Source organism: Beta vulgaris, chromosome 1, assembly GCF_026745355.1.
Source record: "Beta vulgaris subsp. vulgaris cultivar EL10 chromosome 1, EL10.2, whole genome shotgun sequence".
In the NCBI taxonomy this organism is placed as follows: domain Eukaryota; kingdom Viridiplantae; phylum Streptophyta; class Magnoliopsida; order Caryophyllales; family Amaranthaceae; genus Beta; species Beta vulgaris.
In genome coordinates this window covers 5,322,902-5,343,938 of record NC_079202.1, presented here as the reverse complement: position 1 = coordinate 5,343,938, position 21,037 = coordinate 5,322,902, and the positions used below count along the sequence as shown (strand labels likewise).

Sequence of the window (21,037 nt, the reverse complement as noted above, 5' to 3'; positions counted from 1 at the left end):
TAGTCATGAAATGATAGCCTGATAAGTGTAATTTGCCTCAAAGAATAATTACAAAGCCATAAATATCATAAACGACAACCATCAGAAAATAATAACCTATTGTTCTGCTTATCTGCTTTAAGTTGCTAAGTTGATGGTATTACTATATTGAAAGATTTGTTGGTGATCAACAACCCCAACAAAAAAAAGAAAAGAGAGAAAAGAGGATGGGAGGTCAAAAAACTATATAGAACATACCAACAATTTTCTACAGTAAAGATACTTCTCTGTTGTCAGCTTGCATCTTCAATTAGAATTCCTTGCATGAAATAGCAATCCTGATATAATTGCAATGAGCAGAATGAAACCAGCAAAGATGATGTTAAAATTACTGGTGGTTAACCTTTTGGATTCACCCTTCACAACATCATCCTGGCTCTTACTATCAGTATAAGCAGTATCAGATGCTCGATGTGAAGGGGCTACCACATCCCAGAATGATTTGGCAGTTAAGCTTGGAAGTTCCTTTTCTGGTTGCAAGAGCGTTGAGAGATCTTCTGGGGCTTCCATTGACAGCAACTCGACAAAGTGATCTTTAAGGGCCTACATTATCAAATAATTATCGAACGAGGAGTGTGACAAACAAAAGCCAGTTGTCAGATAACTGAAGGGCATCACTAGAAAATTTGAAATAATGCATCATGATACCTCAAGTTATTGGAATGATACGATTATGTCACTTCAAGCTTAGTTGTTATTACTTGAATCAGAAGATACTTAATAAAATTAACAAATTACAGTAAAATTACATATGCATCCTTAACACCTTAACTGAAGGCCAATATTTCTCAAGTGAAACTCTTAGGCCCATATGGCTAGCACTGCAACTAAAATATTTCCATCCCATCTAACTTGTAATTTTTACTCTGTTTAGAAAAACTTGAGCTAGCTCTTTGTTTTTCTTTTTCTTTTTTTGGTTTCTACATACCAACCACTTCTGATTCCAATTTCAACCAACTTGTGAATCTCAATTTTCAAGTAGTGAATGTAGCTTTCCGATTTCAGCTAGCATTTTGATTTCCAAACCCCGTATTGATTAACTTTACATCTATGAACTTTTTGGCTAGCTCATGGTTTTTAGTTATTTTTACCTCACACACCTAAAGTTGCTGCTATCATCATTTTAACTTTCTTTTTCACCTAATTTCTAGCTAAAAACAACTACATAATCATTTTCAGCTATCTTATCACCCTTGATTCGTTAAAGGGATAAGGATCTATTTATTCCAGAATGGAACCCTTGCTTACCCTACTCCCCTTCAGAATTCCATAACTAAAAGAAATAGGAAATTTAGCTCAAGAAATGAGAATTACAAACCTCAAAATCTTCAGTCGGTAAAAGATAGTCACAGATGAAAGTGCCTGCCAGCCAAGGTATGAATACTCTCCGAGGAAATGGCAGTATGCATTGCTTTCTGCATCCATAAAGATAAAGATTTGATTACAAGAGACTGAGATACATGATGGACAAGTGAAAGATATCTCCAAGTAACAGTTTCCATGAATTTCTCAACGACCAATGTGATAGTGCATGAAAAGATCCAAAACGGTCTACATACATACAGCTCAGACCTTATAGTAGGAATACTATTTCGGAAAGACCCAAAGAAAACATTTTCTTTGATGATAGTAATGACTGAAAATTAAGTATAACGGAAGTGAATCTATCAGCCAATAGTATTCCAAGAAAAAGTCTATTTTCCTTTTCTAGGGTGCTAAGAACTAGGTAATAAACAAGCAAATCACATATTAAAAGAAAAACTAAGCAAGGATAGTAGCTGATTTGATTAGATCAAGGTGAGGTAATCAAATAGAGCTCTCAACCATCCCAGAGGCCCAAGTTCTCTCCTGAGCGTATCTCTCTCTAGATTTCTGGATGTACTACAACCAAGTTATCTCATTATTTATACCCCTTTAGCCGGATTTAATTACAGCATAAAATAAAGTTAATTCCCTTCACATCCTTCCTTGCTCTCCTTCTGTATGTGAACCTGATAGGGGGTCTAGCTGATGATGTTGCATGGGGGGGGGGTGAGGAGGGGAGGATTGAAATTCCATGATGGGCTGAAATGTAAAGATGTAGTATCTGCACCTGATTCTCAGTTATATCATATCTGAACTTGTCAGATTTATTAGCATTGAACTTAACTTGTGAAGTTATCTGAACATATTGGCTCTCATTTTGACTCATCTAACGTAATGTAGCTGTGAATTGAACTTGGATAGCCCTTATTTACCTTGAAATTAACTTATCGAACATATTTGAGCTAATAACTTATTAGCCTTGATCTTAACTTATGAGAAGTTTTTTCACCATAGATGCAAATTATGTACGTAACTGAATGAACTTGGATCTTAGAAGGAAGAAAAAGAAATAATTAGAGAGAGAATGAGGCAAGAACAGGCAAGAAAGCGATAAACAAATGGCTAACAAGTCACTATTCTTCATATAAGTAACTAAAAACTGCTGCTCCTTATCAAAGGAGTTTGATACAGCATCAGTAACTACCAAGAAGCATGTGTGTAGTTCAAACTATATATTATAATCTAAATCAACAAAGCCATCCACAGGACTTCTAAAAGCGATTCTAAACAATAAATTGAAAAGGCACATAGTAGCTTCAAGAATCCTATATACCAATCCCTCTGTCTCCGCACCCCCACCCCCCCCCCCCAACCCCCCCCCCCCAAAAAAAAAAAAAGAAAACAAGGAACACTGATCATTTGGACATTGACCAACAGAGTTTCAAGATTATAAAAGAAACCATATATTCACAAAACCTGAGGTATCAAACACCCCAAAAGGAGGTCAAGCCGTCATGAAAGTATTACCTCAAAGGCTGTTGGATAATATCATAGACAGATCCTTTACTAAAACTCTCTATGTTTGTTCCAGAACCATCTTCAAAAGCTGCAACAGTTTCCCTATCAGCCTCGTCAGAGATAATTTCCAATCTACTTCTCAGGCTCATGATAATATCTTCCTACATGAAACAAAAAAAATTTACATGTGTACTTATAGATTGAAAAGCAATTAGCAGAGACAAGACAACGTTATCTAACACCACTCATACGTTGATACTACATGGGGTGATGACACAGGTAGTTCTCATTTGTTGATTCCATCCAATGTGAGCAATTCAACCTCTTTATCATAAGTTGTAACTAATTATAATTAACATTGATGCACCAATCTTTTTCTCCACTTTAGACTAATATTGCAGTGTTCCTCATTTTAATCGTGCATATGCCAAATCCAGATTCTACAAGTATCATGTATAGTATAAGGAACGAAATGTAACAGTCTAACAGATGATAAGAAAGATCAAATTAGGAAGATTCCAGTATTCCACCAAGATAAGGAACATCTTCAGAAACATTTATTAATACCTTTATATCAGCCACAGCTTGTGAAATGGGTTCTTTTGAGTTAAGATATGAATAAGAACACACTGTACCAGAGTAGATGAGAATCCCAACAATGTCTTTCTGGTTGCTGGCTTCACATATACAGAAACAACACACACAAAAATTATTTAATACATAAAAAACAGCATATGCTTAGTATAGAATTATATATGCACCTTCCGCTGATAGATTAAGAGGCAAAAGCAGTTCGACATCATGTACATCATCAGAAGTGCACGGCTCTTCCGCGGTTACATCAACCTATCAAATCCAACACAGTCAGAAACCGTAAACTTCTAAGTGTCACAACAAATACAGAAATTGTGTCAAAGATATGAAACGGCATATGGCATAATCATGTTAAGCAACATAGTCCTTCGATGTTTCAACGTAAACATTAGTGTTCCTGTACTTCTATCTAAGAGGCTGAGATACACCTGAATCAGAAAAGGACAAAAATTGCATTCATAGATTTCAGAGGACTGGTACAATTATCTTTCAGTGATCACCATCCTTTTGACATTCACTTGTATCAGACTATCAGCCAGCTGACTCTAAAATCCTCACGATTTCAAAACTTTTGGAAACTTGTCAATTTTTCAGAATTGGGGTGCCGGGGGTTGTCCACCAAGTAAACTAAACAGTACAACTAAACAATCTGTTGCTCACTCGTCCACATATCAACAAAAAAAAAAAAGATAGAACCAAAAGTGTCATACCCCTGGGCCCTGAGAAACTTACAAGTATCCCATACCAAAAAAAAAAAGGTAAAAAAAGAAGTCCTCAATCATGAGAACCATGCATGACTGTTATTTGCAAAATCAAGGAAAAACAATTTAAGTTCATGAGCTTTGACTCCACAAGTCCTCAAACTATATAACTTAGACGCTTGCGGTGATAAGGTGCTCCCATACAAGATTTGCCCATTCTTGACCTTCCAAGTATACCACCATATAGCCAACCGGCCAAGCTTCCGCAAATCTGCAATCTAATAATATTCAACTTCCTCTTTCAAGCTACGAGAACAATCCAACAAAAACTCAACTGCCACAAAGAAATTACCAAAGGGCAAAGCAGAATTAGGTTATAGGCTGACTCTTTATCAAGTCTGCACATAATATATCTGCTTGCAAGGCTGACATTCTCCTGTTTCAGTGTATCTCTGTAGAAAACTAGGACTTTTACCCTTTTTATCTGCCAAAGCAATGAATCATGATTTAGGAAAAGCCTTAGACCTTCAACTAGCCTTGGAAGAAGGAAATAGTGAGTTATCACCTCCTTGGAGCATATTGCAGACCTTTTGCACAGCAAACACACCCTCTACTGTACTCTGTGGAGGCAAAGCATAGATTCTCATCCAACAGGTTCAAAACTATGTTAGATAGTGAATTTAGCAGTAGTACACATTGCTTCCATTTCCCAGGCTATGTAGCATGGGTACTTCTTCTAGGTCACGTACTCGTACCCGTACCTGATACAAAACGTAACCAGTATGGGTACGCATACCCTTTCCTAAAATTTCAAAATCTTGCCGTTTTCTGTCCCCGTACCCGAATCCGCATCCGTACCCGTATTCATCTATGTGCTACCTAGTGCAGAAGGATAAGTCCTCATATATTAGGAAATCATCCATCACACTGCGTCACTCCTCATCCACCATAGCATCATTGAGTGATGCCAGTCATGCCACACTATAAAAAGCTAAAAGTAGAACTTTCAAGATTCATTCACCACACCAAACGTCATGTCAAACGAACACTCTCAACTCTCAAGAGTTGAGACACTCTTTAACCTACAACAAAAAATAGACCGAAAAAGCTCTGAAGTCAAGAAGATTTTTATCTCACATCAAAGTCAAGCGGGTAAGAGTAGATTTTGCTCCAAAATACAATCTATCTACTCCATAATCAGCCTAGGCGCACCTAAGGCGCACAATTCTTTTTACATCATACTCCTAACTTTCCTAAGTCGCACCTTACTTCAATCAAGCGCATCGAAACGTGTAGTGCAACTTAAGCTTTTTTTAAAACATTGGGCGATACCCGAGACCGAGAATCTCATACTAGGTGTTTTGACCTAAAATGAAGAGTCTGAGTCATGTAGCTTGTAATTGTGTTCGCTCTCGTGTACTTAACCAAAAATCGTATAAAAGCAGAAAGACCCTCATGGGTAATGTAAATAATATGTCAGGCAAGAGAGTAACGAAAGTAACATTAGTAAAGATCTTTGTATCTTACCAAATTTCCATCAATAATTGCTTTCGCGCCTTTCAACTCCTTGGCATGCAACGATATTCCATCATGCAAGACATCTTTCAACATTTTGGCATTTGACAGATTTTCACCACAAATTGGAATTCTGAAAATGATCATCATAAGATGAAAAAAGCCATTATTGGTTAATGCTATATATTCTTTTTTGGGTAATACATACCTAGACACATACATACATAAGTGTGTGTGTGTGTGTGTGTGTGTGTGTGTGTGTGTGTGTGTACACATACACACACACACATGAAAAGATCCAACCATAAGTTTATTAAAATGAGAAGGATCTATGTGCAACTTTTTTGAGTCGAATGTGCATAGTATCACAAAAGGCATCTTCTTCTTTATAACTATAAATACATTATATATACTTACTTCGTTTTTTACTAAATCCTTTTCTTTTTATGGAAGTTTGCTATTAATCACTACATACCATTTTTAGTTTTATAACTCACATATCTACTTTTTTCACATGGTATTGGGGATTACTTGTTTTCTTGTTTGACTTAACATGTGTGCCCAAGCCATATGGAATGATTAATACAGAACATAGGAAATATATATACGAATAAATGACCCTAAACCCTTGTTAACCTTCACATAATTCTTATTTTAATCTTCTCATATGACACTAAAATGCACTAGACAGTGAATTTACAGGAATTAACTCGAGACTTAAAAAGAATTATAACCTAAACTAAGCTGAAACACTACATATAATGGCCTTACTGAACCAACAAAAACAAATAGGACATCCACACAGTAGTAGGCAATGGCCCATGCTGCAGCGGAGGCCGGAAGGCACAAAATATTAGGAAACTAAACAGCTTTTTAGACATCTACTTAGCCCTTGCCTCAGTCTTCCTTTGAAGCTGAGGTTCATAAGATTGACCTCGCCTGAAGTAGGGTCTCAGCAGCAGTAGGAAAAGATTAGATACCACATTTTTGTCCCCAAAAGACGCTTATTTTCCCTTTTTCAGTTTCGCCAACTCAAATAACACAACTTGCAGCAGTTTTATGTGGAAGAAATCACAACAGCCCATCATAGATGGAACCATCAATTTGGTATTGACTCTCTCTACTCCACTTTACATTTAGAACCCCAGACAATAATAGGACATAAAAGTAGCGCCAAGTATCCCAGCATCAGAAGAGAACATGAAAAACATTAAATATCCAGTGTCAAAAAGTGGACATGTATTTATAAATTAAGGGTTTCTAGTAAGAAAGGTACTCCTATAATAATGACTACCAACTCCTCTAATTAAGACGATAATTTCACGATAAAGGCAGAGGGAGCACTAAACACCACATTGGGGACAATACATTAACATAACAATAATCCATATAGTATTTCAATCATCAAACAACAATAACTACAAACAAGATGTGCCAAAATAATATAGTAATCAAACCAGAAACTAGGTATGTACCTCATATTGAATTTGTAGCTGCACCTAAAAGTTTGGAGGGAATTTAGAGTCCTTCCCATTTTAAAATCACAAGGTCGTAGACTACTTGATGTTATATTTGAAGACACGGAGCAATTTCGACATGTCCATCTGTTTGAGTCAGATATAAATGTCATTACCAAAAGGTTGCAAAACAAATTCCAAAATGAGCAAGATAAATGCCACCAGGAACAAATTACAATTAGGTTACCTTCTAGGGCTATAAGATATGTGAAGAAGCAACATCTCTTGAAAATCATTTTCCAATGAAAAAGCTGCATCTGCTACTCCCTTGACAGTCTGTTCAAGAAAATCTAGTGAAATATGGTTCTATTGATCACAATTTGCAAAAGAACCATGGGATGTTGGGACATAGAACATTCAATTCGATAGCTCCAAAATGTCCTCTAAGAGTAATCTATACAATAAAAAACGGAATCTGAAAGAATATAGGGACAAGATACTAATGAAGTTCAACACTTCCTCCATTCTTTTTTAGTTGCAGCACAATGTTCCAATTTAGTTGCAATGTTACCTCATTTGTATTTTTTTTGCTCTCTCTCTCCTAACTTAAATTATAGTGCATCCCCCAATGTCACAATAATAATAATAATAAAAAAAAAAACAGAGTAAGTAGCTAAGAATTATCCTAAATATTACTCATTATTGAACCGTAAAACAATTAAGTAGAGAGAGTAAGGGTGAGTTACAGTTGTGAAGATGTTTGAGACAAAATAAAGGAACTTTTAGCACTAGGAAAAGATTTTTATGTTTCCATCACATGAATCTTGTAACATATTGCTTACCTGAACAGGCTGACACAAAACCATTCATAACCGACAAATAAGACGCACTATTAAGTTTCATTTGTGACCCTTTTGGTCAGTAGTAATGAATGACGTAAAGGTAAGTTGGTAACGACTTCTAGATTTCTAGTATAATTTTTTCTATGGAAAATCTCATGTCGGTGTCCATATGCTTAACTACCACCAAAACATCTTTCTTCTTGTGAAGATTTCATTACCATCGATTACTCCTTTAGATCGTATTAGGTGATGACAGTGTTACCTAATTCGCTAAACCCCCCCCCCCCCCCCCTCCCCCGCGAGTTGCAAATTGAGATAAGCAAATTATGGTCAGTTTTGGTTTATTTTTGGCCTATATAGGGAACATTGCGAATTCAAAAGGTGAATTAGATAGCAAATTAGGTAACATTGGGTGGTAATGCAAGTTTATGAAGAAAAGCACATGTGGGGATAAATTTCATTACCATAAACATTGACATGGGGTTTTTCTAGCAAAATTACAATAGAGTTCATTACCATCATCACTATTTAATAGCGCCTATAGAAGAGGTAATTAGAGGTTAATGCATCATATCAAGAACACGATTACAACGTTAATTTACCAAAGCTCAAAATGCCAATAGAAAATGTAAAATAATAGAGATGATCCGCACCAATAGCATTTGTAGATATAACATTATATGTAAGTCGACTTTCATTTAGCTACACCCTCATAAAGAATTCTAATGATAAAATTATTATTGCCACACGTGTCTAGGAGCACAAAATTTATATTGTTTATTCAGGCACTCGTGTCTATGCGCACAATTTTCTTGCTTTATTGATTTCATACGTTTTTTGGCCATATTGATTCTTTATGAAAGAAATCTGATGAGATATTTTCCATATCTACATGGATCAGGAAATAGACTTTAATATATATAAAAAAGTCGGAATAATTTTCTATTTCATACATTAGCTTTTGTATATATAGTTTCCCATGACTATTCTCTCATAAAACACATTACTTTTCAGAGAAAGAGAGAGAGGCGGCTGATTATTCAAGATTCAACAATTCAGCCATCACAAAGAAGAATCATCCAATGGCCCGTACCAAGCAAACTCCTCGTAGATCTACAACATCAGAGGCTCCAAGAAAGCAGGTGGCTTTTAAAGCTCCAAGTAAGCCTTTCCAAATCACAATTGGTATGCCAAAGCCCCATGAATACCAGCCTGGCACTATCATTCTTCGTGAAATCCAAAGGCACCAGAAAGCTCATCGGCTACGGATTGGAAAAAGTCCCTTCCAAAAACTCGTATGCGAAGTAGCAGAGAATTTGGAGGTTGACATGCAGTTCCAAAGCCATGCAATCTTAGCTCTTCAGATAGCATCTGAGGATTACCTTGTTGATCTCTTTGCAGATGCGAACCTCTGTGCTACTCATGCTAGGCGTGTCACTGTCATACCAGAAGACATCCATCTGGCTCAGATGATCCGCAATAAACATGCTTGAACTTGTTTCAACTGCATATCCTCTTAAATTATTCTAGTGTTTCCACCTTAATTCACTGCAACAGTATCTAATCTTAATTGAATACTACAGCCTGGAATAATAATAAATGTTCGCTATAATTGTTGTTGTTTTTTCTTTTTGCTACGCTTGCTATTCTTATTGTGAATCTTGTCTCTTCCTTCTTTTGCGATTATTGTTTCTGTTCTTACTAGGAAATTATTGTCATTATCTACGCCGTTTCGGAATGAATACAGCAAAGTTCTCCAAGGAAAAAAGATTCAGAAATTTGGTGATGGCAAGCAAAATGTGATTAAGGTAATTAAAAGATTAAAGAATGACAGTATATAAATTGTCATTCCATAATGAATGTATGGATTTCTCATGCAACTTTCTTGGCTTTCCAAAGATCTGCAAGATTAAAGCAAAAGTTGCAACACTAATTCTTAGACTGTTCAGCTCCAGGTTTGAAAATGTGGGTTTGATACCGGTCTTAGAAAGAGTAGTGTTGTCACTAGAACAGAATTGATACGTTGATCGCACACCAGATTTTAATGATTGTGTTGTACCCCATTATTATTGTGATAATATAATAGATTCTAATACTTAATTAAACCTTTCGTATTCCCTAGACAAATTGTCGTCAAATATGAAACAGATTTTGATACTGAATAAGGTTGTTTGGACCCATTATGTTTAATACAACATTACAATTACTGATGATCGATTTTAAAAATATCAAATGACATAAAGAAAACGAAATAAAAACCTTTGGTGGTCAACAACTCCACCATTGCATACCAACCACATTTATACATAACCTTTTCTCTCTCCAAGTCTTCTTTAGTTCTCTACTTTGGAAGAATATGACACTCAGAGAGAAGAAGAAAAATCAGCTCCTCCAGAAACCCAACATTCCCATAAGAGGTTAAGCTTACCTTCAAGCTTGAAGCTTAAGCAGATTTAGATGTAATCTGGACTCTGATACAAGTGCCAGATACGGGTACGTGTCCGAGTTTTTGATTTGGATACGGGTAAGGAGACACCACAGGTGTGTCTTTGTGTTTGTGTGTAATATTTTATTCAATATATATGATTTGTATGAAGTCGTAATGATTTAGGTATATATAAAGCTAGAAGTGAAAACATTAAGCAATAGTAACGCACTAATAACATCAATCGATGAGTGATTTGATTTCTTAATATCCTAACGAATACCACTTTAGAAAATATATTTGATCCTTATTCTTAGCACGCTCCTCACATATATTAAACACTAATTATCATTTTTAATATATGTAATATGTTGACAGAAAACAAAAGAAACATATGGTTTTTCTTTATATGGATGCTAGACCTATGTTACTACGCATCTTCAATTTACCTCAAGTACCCGTGTCGAAACCTCGATACTCAAACATGGGTATGGAATATGGATACTTCGATATTTCATTTTGGGCCGTGATCATGGAACATTTTAATGAAACAGATGTGTAGACACTTAGGCACGTACCCGTGTCAAACATAGGTACCGGAGTCTAAGTAACATAGTGCTAGACAGAAAACCAAAGTAAATCAAATACATAAAACATTTGGGGCCTTAAACCCACGCCCAAACAATGTTTTAAATGAATCGCCTAAGGTCAAACACTAAAAGGAATATCGAGAAGATTTTCTCTCTCCCCTTTCCTCTCTCTTCTCCTTCTATCATTGCTAGCCTATCACCATTTCTGTCTCCTTCTCTAGCAATTTAACATCACCCACACCAAATCTATCTCTCTCTCCCCCTCGCTATCTCAGACCTTGATTGGCTTGCAAAAGCAGCTGCGTCCAAATCTGCATAACATAGAATCTGGCTATGGTATCCAGATTCCGTACTCCAGTGTCTTTTCAACACAGGTTTGTGGAGCATGTTACTGAGTCTGAGGGTATTATAGGATCTTGCTATGGTGACTGCATCTGACGATGACAAACCTACATAGCCGCTGTGAGACCTTCTTGTTCTTCCTCTTCTTCTCCTTCGTGGAGCCATGCTTTTATTTTTGGTTAGCATTCAAGTCTTTTACTTTTGTTCTTCAAAAACTTTCAGATTTTCGTTCTCTAATATGCAGAATACGACTGTCCACAAGAGAACACACAACTACTAAAAAGGCACTCCCTCGTCATGTTGTGACGTCAAATGCAGGCAATTCAGGTTTTCACGGTAGACCAACCAATTTCGTGAATGCCCAAATCAGAACCAGCAAATTTCAGTTCACCAAAGTGGAAAACGATACAACTTGGACGAACCAAAATTGTAAGGCCACGTAATAACACCGTGATCGCAATTTCATAGAAGCAAGTATTTAAAATTATTAGGACCACAACTATTGATAATATTCAAGCACCTGAAATGGAAAACTAGCCTATGTCCAAAGTGATTATGTTGAAAACTTTTGGCGTTCTATTCCACCTTCTCAGTTGTAATATCTAACTATGTAGGGTGGAAACAGAAGAAATTTCCAAACGGGAACATTTAGATATGGGGAAGTGGCAATTCAAGAATTCATGTAAGCAAGGAAACGTTAAATTAATAGGAAATTCAAAATTTTCCATTTCTTATTAGGTATATCATAATTTTTATCCAGTTTGTTCTTTTTTTGGTCATAAGTCTATTTAGTGCTTAATACTAAGAAACCAAACTTTTGTATTCGTTAATTGTTAAGGTTCAACTTATAAGCCCAACCCACAAAGGGTTTTTTTTTCTTTCTGGTATAACACCAACAAAAAATTAACCCTACCGGCTTCCTCACATGAATAGTCGAAATCAAGCTTGTGACATGTGTCTCTCCCTCTTCCCCCAGACATTTTTTCCAGCTAACTAGCTAAAGCAGAAAGAGATGAAACCACAATAGGAGAGACAGAACATGTGGACAGAGAAGAACAACCGCCAACAGCCCACCGGCAACTGGCGACCATGGTTGTCATAGCAGATGAAGCTGGCAAAGTCATAGCCGGGGTCTACTGTGAGTGAGAGTGAGAATGATACATGATAGAAAACATATGCTGTTGTTCCTTGATTCCGTGCTTCAATAAGGCCTCATCTCGGCTATAAAAAAGAATTATACTACAAACAACCTCCTCTCCACCCATAAACAACTTCATACTGCCAGCAGCCCCCTCCAAATCATTATGCACCTCAACATTATCCACCTATGCAACCACGTAGTGATACTAATGGGATAAAGTTTACACTTCCAGAATAAACCAGTGAAGGTAAACCTAACGGGTTCATGAATGCAGAGAATATTTTCATCACTCAAGGAGTTCTGGAAGAAAGACGTGCTGCCTTTGCTGTTGAGTGAAAAAAATTATTTCTCCTTGCTGTGAGCACAAAATGTACTATAAGTTGAATGACCTAGCCCAAGAAGATATCTTTGTCAATGCATACACCCTAGACTTTCATAAAGTGTATGCCAGATGCCATTTATATGAGTTGCCAAAGCAATAGATATGCCTGGAATTATATATATAACATGGTAAAATTGTCATGCATTCAGAGTCTAGACAAACATGGAGTCTCCATGTTGAATACTGTCACCATTCAAAGGTAAATACTAAATATCAAGGTTCAAATTTGTACTAATCTATGCCTTCTTCTCTATAACTCAAACATCAGTAATAAAAAAACACCGACACTAAGAGTTAGGTCCGAGCCATATTTACCTGGCAAAGTACTAGTGTTGAATTCTTGAAGACAATTTCAGCAACCCAGACATAGATACCAATTACCTTGACACCACCAACCAGCAACCGAGAAACCTGAACAAACAACAAAAATAACAACCCCATATCCATCAATGCCAATTGCCAAAGACCAATCATATTTTAACTACTCAGCATAGTCAACCAAGAAACCTTTTTAAAGCATCCATGTTTAAAATATTAGACGACGACGACAACAACAACAATGTCGGAGCCTTAGTCCCATTACAATAATTACATCAATGAAAATGCAAATACCAAGCTACCTAAAAGTAAGTTCAAATTCAACAAAATGCAACTCAATAAAGCAACAGAAGCAAAATATATACCTGCCGAGCGTGTTCGGCGATCCAATCTTTATCGACAAAGAGAGAAGAAGAGTCAGGTGAAGATTTAGGCTTGGAATTCTTCTTCTTATCGGCTTTAAAAGGTTCAATGATGGAACAAGGAGGATCTCCAGCATCATTAGGAGGTGTTGGAACTAAATCAAAGATAAAACCTCGATCTAATTTCCGATTAAGCTTGCCTATCACTAACCCTACCTGTTGAGAGAGAGAACATTTAAAATTGAAGTTTGGTGCCCTAATTCTGAGAATTTCGGAGGAGAGAGAGAGAGACAAAGAGAAGGAGCAGACCTGAGCAGGAATTGCAGATTGAGCAAGACGATCTTCGGCTAATTGAAGACGAGTTTCTTCTCCCACCACTGCTTTCACCATTGTTAGTCTGTGTGATCACTTTTGAGAAGCTTCACTTGAGAACTTTTCATTTTGTTGACAAACTAAAATTAGTCGTCTGGGTTATGGTGCTGATCGTGCGTCCCGTGTAGGGGTGATAATGAGCCTGACAACTTCGCGAGCAGTTCGGGCTCGGCTCGGTCAAAGCTCGACTCGTTGAAACTCGGCTCGAACTTGGGTTCGGCTCGAGACTTAAACGAGCCGAAGCCGAGCTAGGCAAAGCTCGACTCGTAAAGCTCATGAACAGCTCGATTATTATTTTATACTAAAAAAATTATATTAAAAAAATATTTTACATTAAAAAAATTTAATACAAATTTATATTTTAATTTAGATTACAAATTATATATTTTAATTTGTGATCCAACTTCACCTCTACTCTACTAAGCACTAAAGTCCCAACTCTCACATTGGTTAAGAAAACAAAGATCAACCTTATTTTATTTATAAATAGCTACTACTTCTTACTTTAACTTAAAGTTTAATTAAAGTTTAATTTTGTATCTCCTTGATTGGAAGACATAAACTATACTTTATTTTCTTCATAGAGGGAATGAAGTATAATTTTAAATATTTGATTATTTAATACTTAAAATATTTGATAATTTTTTCTTTTAGCAAAACATGGAGTCCACATTGAAATTGTAACAATGCTAGGATGGATTCCAAGTTATAAAAGCATATGTAAACAAAATAAGGGTATAATGAGTTTTTTTTTTTAACAAAACATGGAGTCCTACATTAAAATTTTAGCAATGCTAATGCTAAGAGGGATTCCAAGTTATATAAGTATATATATATGAGAGGGAAACCAAGTTATAAAGCATGGGGACAGTGAGTTTGTTTTTCCTTACCAAACCATGAAATCCCACATCGAAATCTTAGCAATGCTAAGAGGGAAATCAAGTTATAAAAGCATATGATGGGTGAGTGAATAAGCTCACCTACTTTCAGCCGAGCTCATTAGTCGAGCCTAAACGAGCTCATGAGCCGAGCCTAAACGAACTCACGAGCCGAGCTCGAGCCTCAAATTTTAATCATGAGCTCGAGCCGAGCCCATGAAAAGTTAAACGAGCTCGAGCCGAGCCCAGTACTATTCGGGCTCGGCTTGCTCGATAAGCACCCCTAGTCCCGTGCTTACGGGCGTGCGCTATCACCTTGATTAATTGTTATTTTTCGGCCTTTGCACAAAATTCTCCTAAAAAATTTATTTGGCATATAGAAAAAAGGGATGACAAATTACGGTTGTATCATAGAGATATTTTAAGTAAGACTCCAGAGAATGCTATTGTAGTTGTGTGTTTATTTTCTCCCTCGAATTACAGTATATATAGTGTCGGGTGATACATCATGTCACTTCAGTTATGCAGTGAAATGTCTAATCTTCGGCGACAAAATACAACATCATTTTATATGTTCCCTGTTTACATAGAATATTACAACACTCCCCGTTGAATGGATCCTAAAACGTAAATGACGGGGTGACAACTGTCTTATTAAAAACTTTACATTTGAAAAAAAATCCTAATGGGATAAAAACAAACATAAAGGAAAAATAGTACAATTGGGCTTTGATATGCCTATATGTTTTTCTACATCGTTAAAACCTTGCCAAGAAAAACCCTACGGGATAAAAACTTGGATGAAGGAAAAAGAGTACAGAACATATAGGTCTCCCCTTCAATTTAATGTATATCTCGAAGGCGACACAGACCATTAGGTGTACAAGCTCTTAGAATGTTTTCCCTAGTAATGCCTTTTTGAGTAGGTCAGCTAAATTGTCGCATAAATCTTGTGGTGTTGAGTGTTGTTCAGTTGGGGGTGGTGGTGTTGAGTGTTGTTCAATTGAGGGAGGTAGTGTTGAGTGGTGTGGAGGTGAGTAAAGTGGTGGTGATTCAGTAGGAAGGCTAGGTGGTGGTGGTGGTGAGGGGGGTTGTGAAGGTGTGGCAGTTGGAGGTGAAGGAGGTGGTGTTGAGTGGTTAGGTGGACTGACAGGTGGAGGTGAGGGAGGTTGTTGTGGTTGTGAAGGTGTGGCAGTTGGAGGTAAGTTGTTAGGTGGAGATGTAGGTGGTGGTGAAGGTTGGTTCTGTGATGGTGGGGGTTGTGAATCCCCAGGAAATACCACAACATGCTCTTGTAAGGAGTAAACCCCCATATACTCACACACAACCTCAGGTGCATCAGCATCCCTAACTGGGACCTCCATAGCCACTAGGAGCCTCCTTAACTCCGCTTCTTCCCTTTCTTCCTCCTCCTGTTTTTTCAATCTTTCCTCCTCTTCAGCCTGTTTTTTCAGTTCCTCCTCCCTCTCCTTCCTTAACCTCTCCTCATAAAGTTTCCTCTGTTCTATTACCTCCCTCTCAGCTTGTTCCTTCAAGGCTAAGTATGACTTAAACACTACACTAGGTTTGTCTGTTTCCTCAACCCAAAGTTCTATGGTGTCACTACCCCAATACATATCCCACAACTTCATCAACTCAAGGTCACATGCAAGCTCTGTTTTCCTATTTGTTCTAGGCCCTCTGAATAACAGCCTAAATCCTTTGGGTAAGTACACATTTTGCTTCTCAGATTCAGTTACTATATCCTCAAACAACCCAATCAAATGACACAAGTCAATGTCACTAACCCTAACATCAAAGTCATTAGAACCATAATGCAACAACAATTACACAACTACCATCCTAACACATGCACAAGAAAGTGAACAACAAAAAAATTCACAAATTTAATCAAAATTCGCACTTTAGTGTATACCAAACAAACGCATAAACCCACAAATTAACTCTAAACAAATTGCGAACAAATTTTAACTTACCTGAGTTCGAATTTTGTTCAAAAATTTGAATTTTGACCACCGCGAACTTCCCAAAATGCTTCCTCTCAGTTGCTATTCAAAAGAAATGTGTCCTCGAGTTCAGTTGTCGAAGAAATTCACTCGCAAATATCGTTTACTTCGCAAAATTATAGGGTTTTTCCTTGATTTGTGATGAACAAAGTTTTGGGAGAGAAGAATATGAAGGGGATCTAATTTTTTGGTTGCATAAACTGTAAGAAGATTACGTGTCCAGCACCTGACAAACTGCCGCCAAAACACTTAATACTAAGTAAGGGTAATCTTGTAAATAAAGGCTAACGGAGAAATAACGGACATTAAAATAAGGGTATTTGGTGCACAAAAATGAAATGTCAGGGGTATATGGTAAATTGCTGAAACATTGAGGGTATACTGTGAATTTCTTGATTTGTCAGGGGTATTTGGTGAAAAAACCGTTAAAATAAATTGAAACTTATTGAATTTGTTTGGACCTATTTAAATTTTATTATTTAGATGAGTCAATATAGAAAAATCAAAATAGGGACATATGAATAGCAAAAGAATACTAGCATTACTAATTCTTTTGTTTGCAAGAAATTAGGCACAAGGCCATAAGTCCATGACGTTCCCCTTGCTTTTGGACCAATGTCACACTTGGTCATCATATGATTCATTCTAATTATAACAAATCTTATAAATCATTTCTCTTTCTTGTGTCAAGCTTGATGACACATCTTCTGATCTTGAAAGAAAATGCTCCAAGGACTTGTACTTCCACCTTGAAAGAAAGGTTCCAAGGAAAAATGAAATCATGGAAATTTCAATTACAGAAGTTATGATAAGGTCACCCCTGTTCAATTCATAACTAAAACAACATTATATAACTACATTTCATGTGAAAAGAACGGTATCCTGATACAACTAAGCATTGGCTTCATAGTGCCAAATATGACAACAAAACTTCCAGCAAAGTTGCTAAATATATTCACAAACTCTCGCGAGCAAGACCTCATCACACGAACCGCATATCACAAGAAAACCAAGCTTACTTTCTAGAAACATCACAAGTACTTCTTCCAAAGCCATGATCAGCTTAAGCTCACTTCCATAGAACAAGCACTAAAGCTGGCTTGCCACGAGTCGTTTTCCAGTAACTAATCAAGTTCAAGAACTGCAAAACACTTTTGACACTTCACACTTCCTATCTTAATCATTTGAAGCATGACTTCTGGGTTTAGCTGGCTTGATGTTTTCCTTTGTGAACCACGTGGAATACAAAAATTGCTTATGAGGTCCAACATGGTTACAGAACAATTTAAGTTTCTGCCTCTGTCTCATCCATCTCATAACTGTTTTCATCTGTGATTTGCTTGTCAGTTCCTTCAAACCAACTTCCTGAAAGGAATCAAAGCTCGGTTAAGACCAAGTTACCAGATATCCCTATGCTCAATTGCTCATAACATCATAGATACATCAAATAATCGATGATGACCAGAACAAATATAATCTATATTCTAGTAACTAGACATCATCTTCTCAAAACCATTTAGGATAAGTCGCTCTCAAGCCAAGGTATTTTGGATATATGGTTTAATCAAAACAATAAAGACTCAAACTACCAACTAGTATGATCAACATCTTAACCATAAACACGAAAAATGACAAATATGCTTATTTGCAGGGCTCACAAAGCAACAATATCTTGATTACCTAAAGTAACTCAAAAATGAAGCTTGAACCTAAGAAATTGCTCAACTGTCCATGTGGATGTGCGACTTTTGTCCACATGGATAAAATTCATGATTGTAGTGGCTAGGAGGCCATGTTACCAACTTACCGTAGTTGATAATAAAATCAAACTTCTGACAAAAGTTCATCTGATGATGAAAGATATAATTCAGGACCAATTTGGTTGAAGATTACAGCAGCAGATTCAGTGACAGTCCAAGGTTCTAATTTTGATGTAACTCAACAAACCAAAACGTGTGAAAAAGCCGCAAACCAAAATGGGCAGGGCTCTGACTCTTTTATAGAAGTATGTCTGTAACAATACCCCCTTTCAGAATGCACCAAAATACTATGCATCAGCATAACTATTAAGCAATATATATACAACAACCCTTGATCCCAAAGAAATCAGTATATACCTCACAAAGTCATGTAAACACGTCACACAACCAAGAAAGCAAGTAAAGTTCACCACAAAGCAAAAATTCTTACGTAATCTCAACTCCTTAGCAGTGCATACATGATCGAAATGCACAATTAGCTATAGATTTAGGAGCTTTGCCAAATTCCTCTCGTGAAGAACGTAAAATTGTTCATACCATGCCCAAACTTAAACTATTATTTATACAACATAATAATATTTTCGTTAATTTTTTATACCACATTTATCATTCGTTATGCAACAATAATAGTTTTACATACAACAATTGTCATTTATTATAAAAGTACTTCAAGAAAACAACATAAATTTTTTTTCTTTTTATTTGATTCTCAAGAAAACCTACTTCATTATTTACAAAAATCCCATGAGAGGAACATTTTACGTACTTACCTGAGAGGATTTAGGCATTTCTCATAGCGTTAGGCAATGTCCTCTCTACACAAACTTATTACTTATTCTTGTCAGAATCACATCAGACCCAACCACCTTATTTCAGGTGAAGAGAACATAGCCTTAGCCTCTACGGAGTATTTGGTAATCTATCAGTTTTAGAGCGTTTGGGCAGAACAAAAATGCCTTTACAGAAGTGGTCTTCCTATTAGTTTAGAGTTCTTGTTTTGGAGGAAAACCGTTTTCCCCATTTCCGTTGTTGGACAAAGAATTTAAAAAGGAAACCTAAGGTGAAAATATTTTTCCATTACTTTGTAAACATTTTCCTCCACTCTCTCATTCCCAACATCTCTATTTTCCCCTACTTAGCATAATAGCTTTCCATCAAACCAAACAAAGGAAAACTAATATTCATTTGCGTTTTCAGGCCCTTAGTAATATATGAGAGTAAAAGTATTGTCCAATAACTAAACTGAACTCAACTGAATTTAATTAAACTGAACTGAAAATAAGTTGGGAAAAATAAGCCCTTAGTGCATTAGCATATCAGATGAGAGGTCATGGATTTGAGTTTTGAAACAAACATTTTCATTGCTTAATATGTCATTTGATTGTGTGGGAAAAGGGAGAGTAGATGTGACAGCATGATATTTGTTTATCTTGAGTTTTAGATATACATATATATAATATTCCTAATACATACAGAAAAAATGGCATACAAATTCACTTAGTTCACAAAAATCATTGAATGATGAGCAATTCGATCAAAAAAAAAATCTGCAAAATAGTGAAATAAAAAAAAAAGGAAGAAAGAAACCTGAAGTCTTTCCCAAGTTTGAGCGATGGTGAGAGGTCCATGCTCCTTCAGAATGTCGAAGATGGTGCGAGTAATAGTCTGAGTTTGCTCCGGTTGTTGTGATTTGAGCTCAATTGGCTTCATTTTTGGCTTTGGTTTCTTGGCTGTCATTAACCTAATTGCCGTCCTAAACACCATTTTTGTACTCCTTCAATTCAATTCATCAACTGTAATTCTCTGCCTTTTTTTCTAACCACTGCAAATTGCAATGCCAATTCAAAAAGAGTTGCTTGCAGTCGTAGGTTCAAATTTAAGGCATGTTTTTTAGTTTAACCCAAAGTTTTAAGGGATTCTTTTTCCTCTTTTTAACTTGTTAGTTGGGCTCTTAGTATTATGTATGGGCTTCTGTTACTTTTAAGTCCGTCCTTTACTTTTTCTTTTTTCACCGGGTTAACTAAGAGTTAAGTACACAGGAGGGTACTGAACTTTGAGAAAAGTTTCAGTTAAGGTACTAAACTTTCAAAAGTTCCAGTTAAGGTACTCAAATTGGATGTCTGTTAACTTAAGATACTAAACTTTGGTTTGTACCGTTATCAACCCCAAAAATAAAAGAAAAATATAACATGGCATTAATTAAACAGAAAAAGGTGACATAACATTAATTATAAAAATTCCAAACTCTTTTTTCTCTCCTCTAATTCCTCCCCCTCTTTTCTCTCTCCTCCTCTATTATTCCTCAAAGTTCAACCATTGCAATATTGTTATGTGGTGAATGGTGATGCAAACATAGGAAATAGGAATAAGATGATGGTTGTGATTGTTTGATTGTTTTGATGGGATTAGAAATCAACAGTGATGACTATAGTATGGTTTCTAGGTGAAGGTCCAGCATGTACCGCGACACAAAGGATCCATGTCACATTT

General features: G+C 36.4%; 3 protein-coding genes and 1 long non-coding RNA gene across 4 annotated transcripts; 1 reads left to right on the top strand and 3 right to left on the bottom strand.

Moving 5' to 3' along the window:
• Window positions 1–14,013, bottom strand: LOC104905765 (uncharacterized). Its single transcript, XM_010694394.3, has 11 exons — window positions 13,841–14,013; window positions 13,535–13,747; window positions 13,167–13,262; window positions 7,377–7,465; window positions 7,148–7,276; window positions 5,685–5,805; window positions 3,624–3,708; window positions 3,430–3,539; window positions 2,872–3,023; window positions 1,358–1,454; window positions 1–582 (listed from the first exon to the last, which is right to left on the bottom strand). Exons 1-11 carry the CDS (start codon window positions 13,919–13,921, stop codon window positions 286–288), a joined length of 1,470 nt encoding a protein of 489 aa, XP_010692696.1. The 5' UTR covers window positions 13,922–14,013; the 3' UTR covers window positions 1–285.
• Window positions 3,898–5,678, bottom strand: LOC125498875 (uncharacterized). The gene is made up of 2 exons (XR_007275522.1): window positions 4,723–5,678; window positions 3,898–4,641 (listed from the first exon to the last, which is right to left on the bottom strand). It is a non-coding gene; the product is annotated as an uncharacterized LOC125498875 (long non-coding RNA).
• Window positions 8,974–9,572, top strand: LOC104905763 (uncharacterized). The gene has a single exon (XM_010694393.3). The coding sequence runs from the start codon at window positions 9,054–9,056 to the stop codon at window positions 9,462–9,464; it is 411 nt and encodes a 136-aa protein (XP_010692695.1). The 5' UTR covers window positions 8,974–9,053; the 3' UTR covers window positions 9,465–9,572.
• A 3,510-nt stretch (window positions 14,014–17,523) lies between the features above and the next one.
• LOC104905766 (hypothetical protein) lies at window positions 17,524–20,483 on the bottom strand. The gene is made up of 2 exons (XM_010694395.4): window positions 20,135–20,483; window positions 17,524–18,152 (listed from the first exon to the last, which is right to left on the bottom strand). Exons 1-2 carry the CDS (start codon window positions 20,309–20,311, stop codon window positions 17,964–17,966), a joined length of 366 nt encoding a protein of 121 aa, XP_010692697.1. The 5' UTR covers window positions 20,312–20,483; the 3' UTR covers window positions 17,524–17,963.
• Window positions 20,484–21,037: the final 554 nt, after the last annotated feature.

Excerpts from the sequence above, each read along its gene's own strand:
- LOC104905765 (XM_010694394.3), bottom strand. The coding sequence starts at position 13,921 with ATGGTGAAAGCAGTGGTGGGAGAAGAAACTCGTCTTCAATTAGCCGAA. Across the intron at positions 5,806-7,147 it reads AGCTACAAATTCAATATGAG|AATTCCAATTTGTGGTGAAA; the intron begins GTACATACCTAG and ends GATCATTTTCAG. Across the intron at positions 3,024-3,429 it reads AAGCTGTGGCTGATATAAAG|GAAGATATTATCATGAGCCT; the intron begins GTATTAATAAAT and ends TGTTTCATGTAG.
- LOC104905763 (XM_010694393.3), top strand. The coding sequence starts at position 9,054 with ATGGCCCGTACCAAGCAAACTCCTCGTAGATCTACAACATCAGAGGCT.
- LOC104905766 (XM_010694395.4), bottom strand. The coding sequence starts at position 20,311 with ATGGTGTTTAGGACGGCAATTAGGTTAATGACAGCCAAGAAACCAAAG. Across the intron at positions 18,153-20,134 it reads AAACTTGGGAAAGACTTCAG|GAAGTTGGTTTGAAGGAACT; the intron begins GTTTCTTTCTTC and ends GATTCCTTTCAG.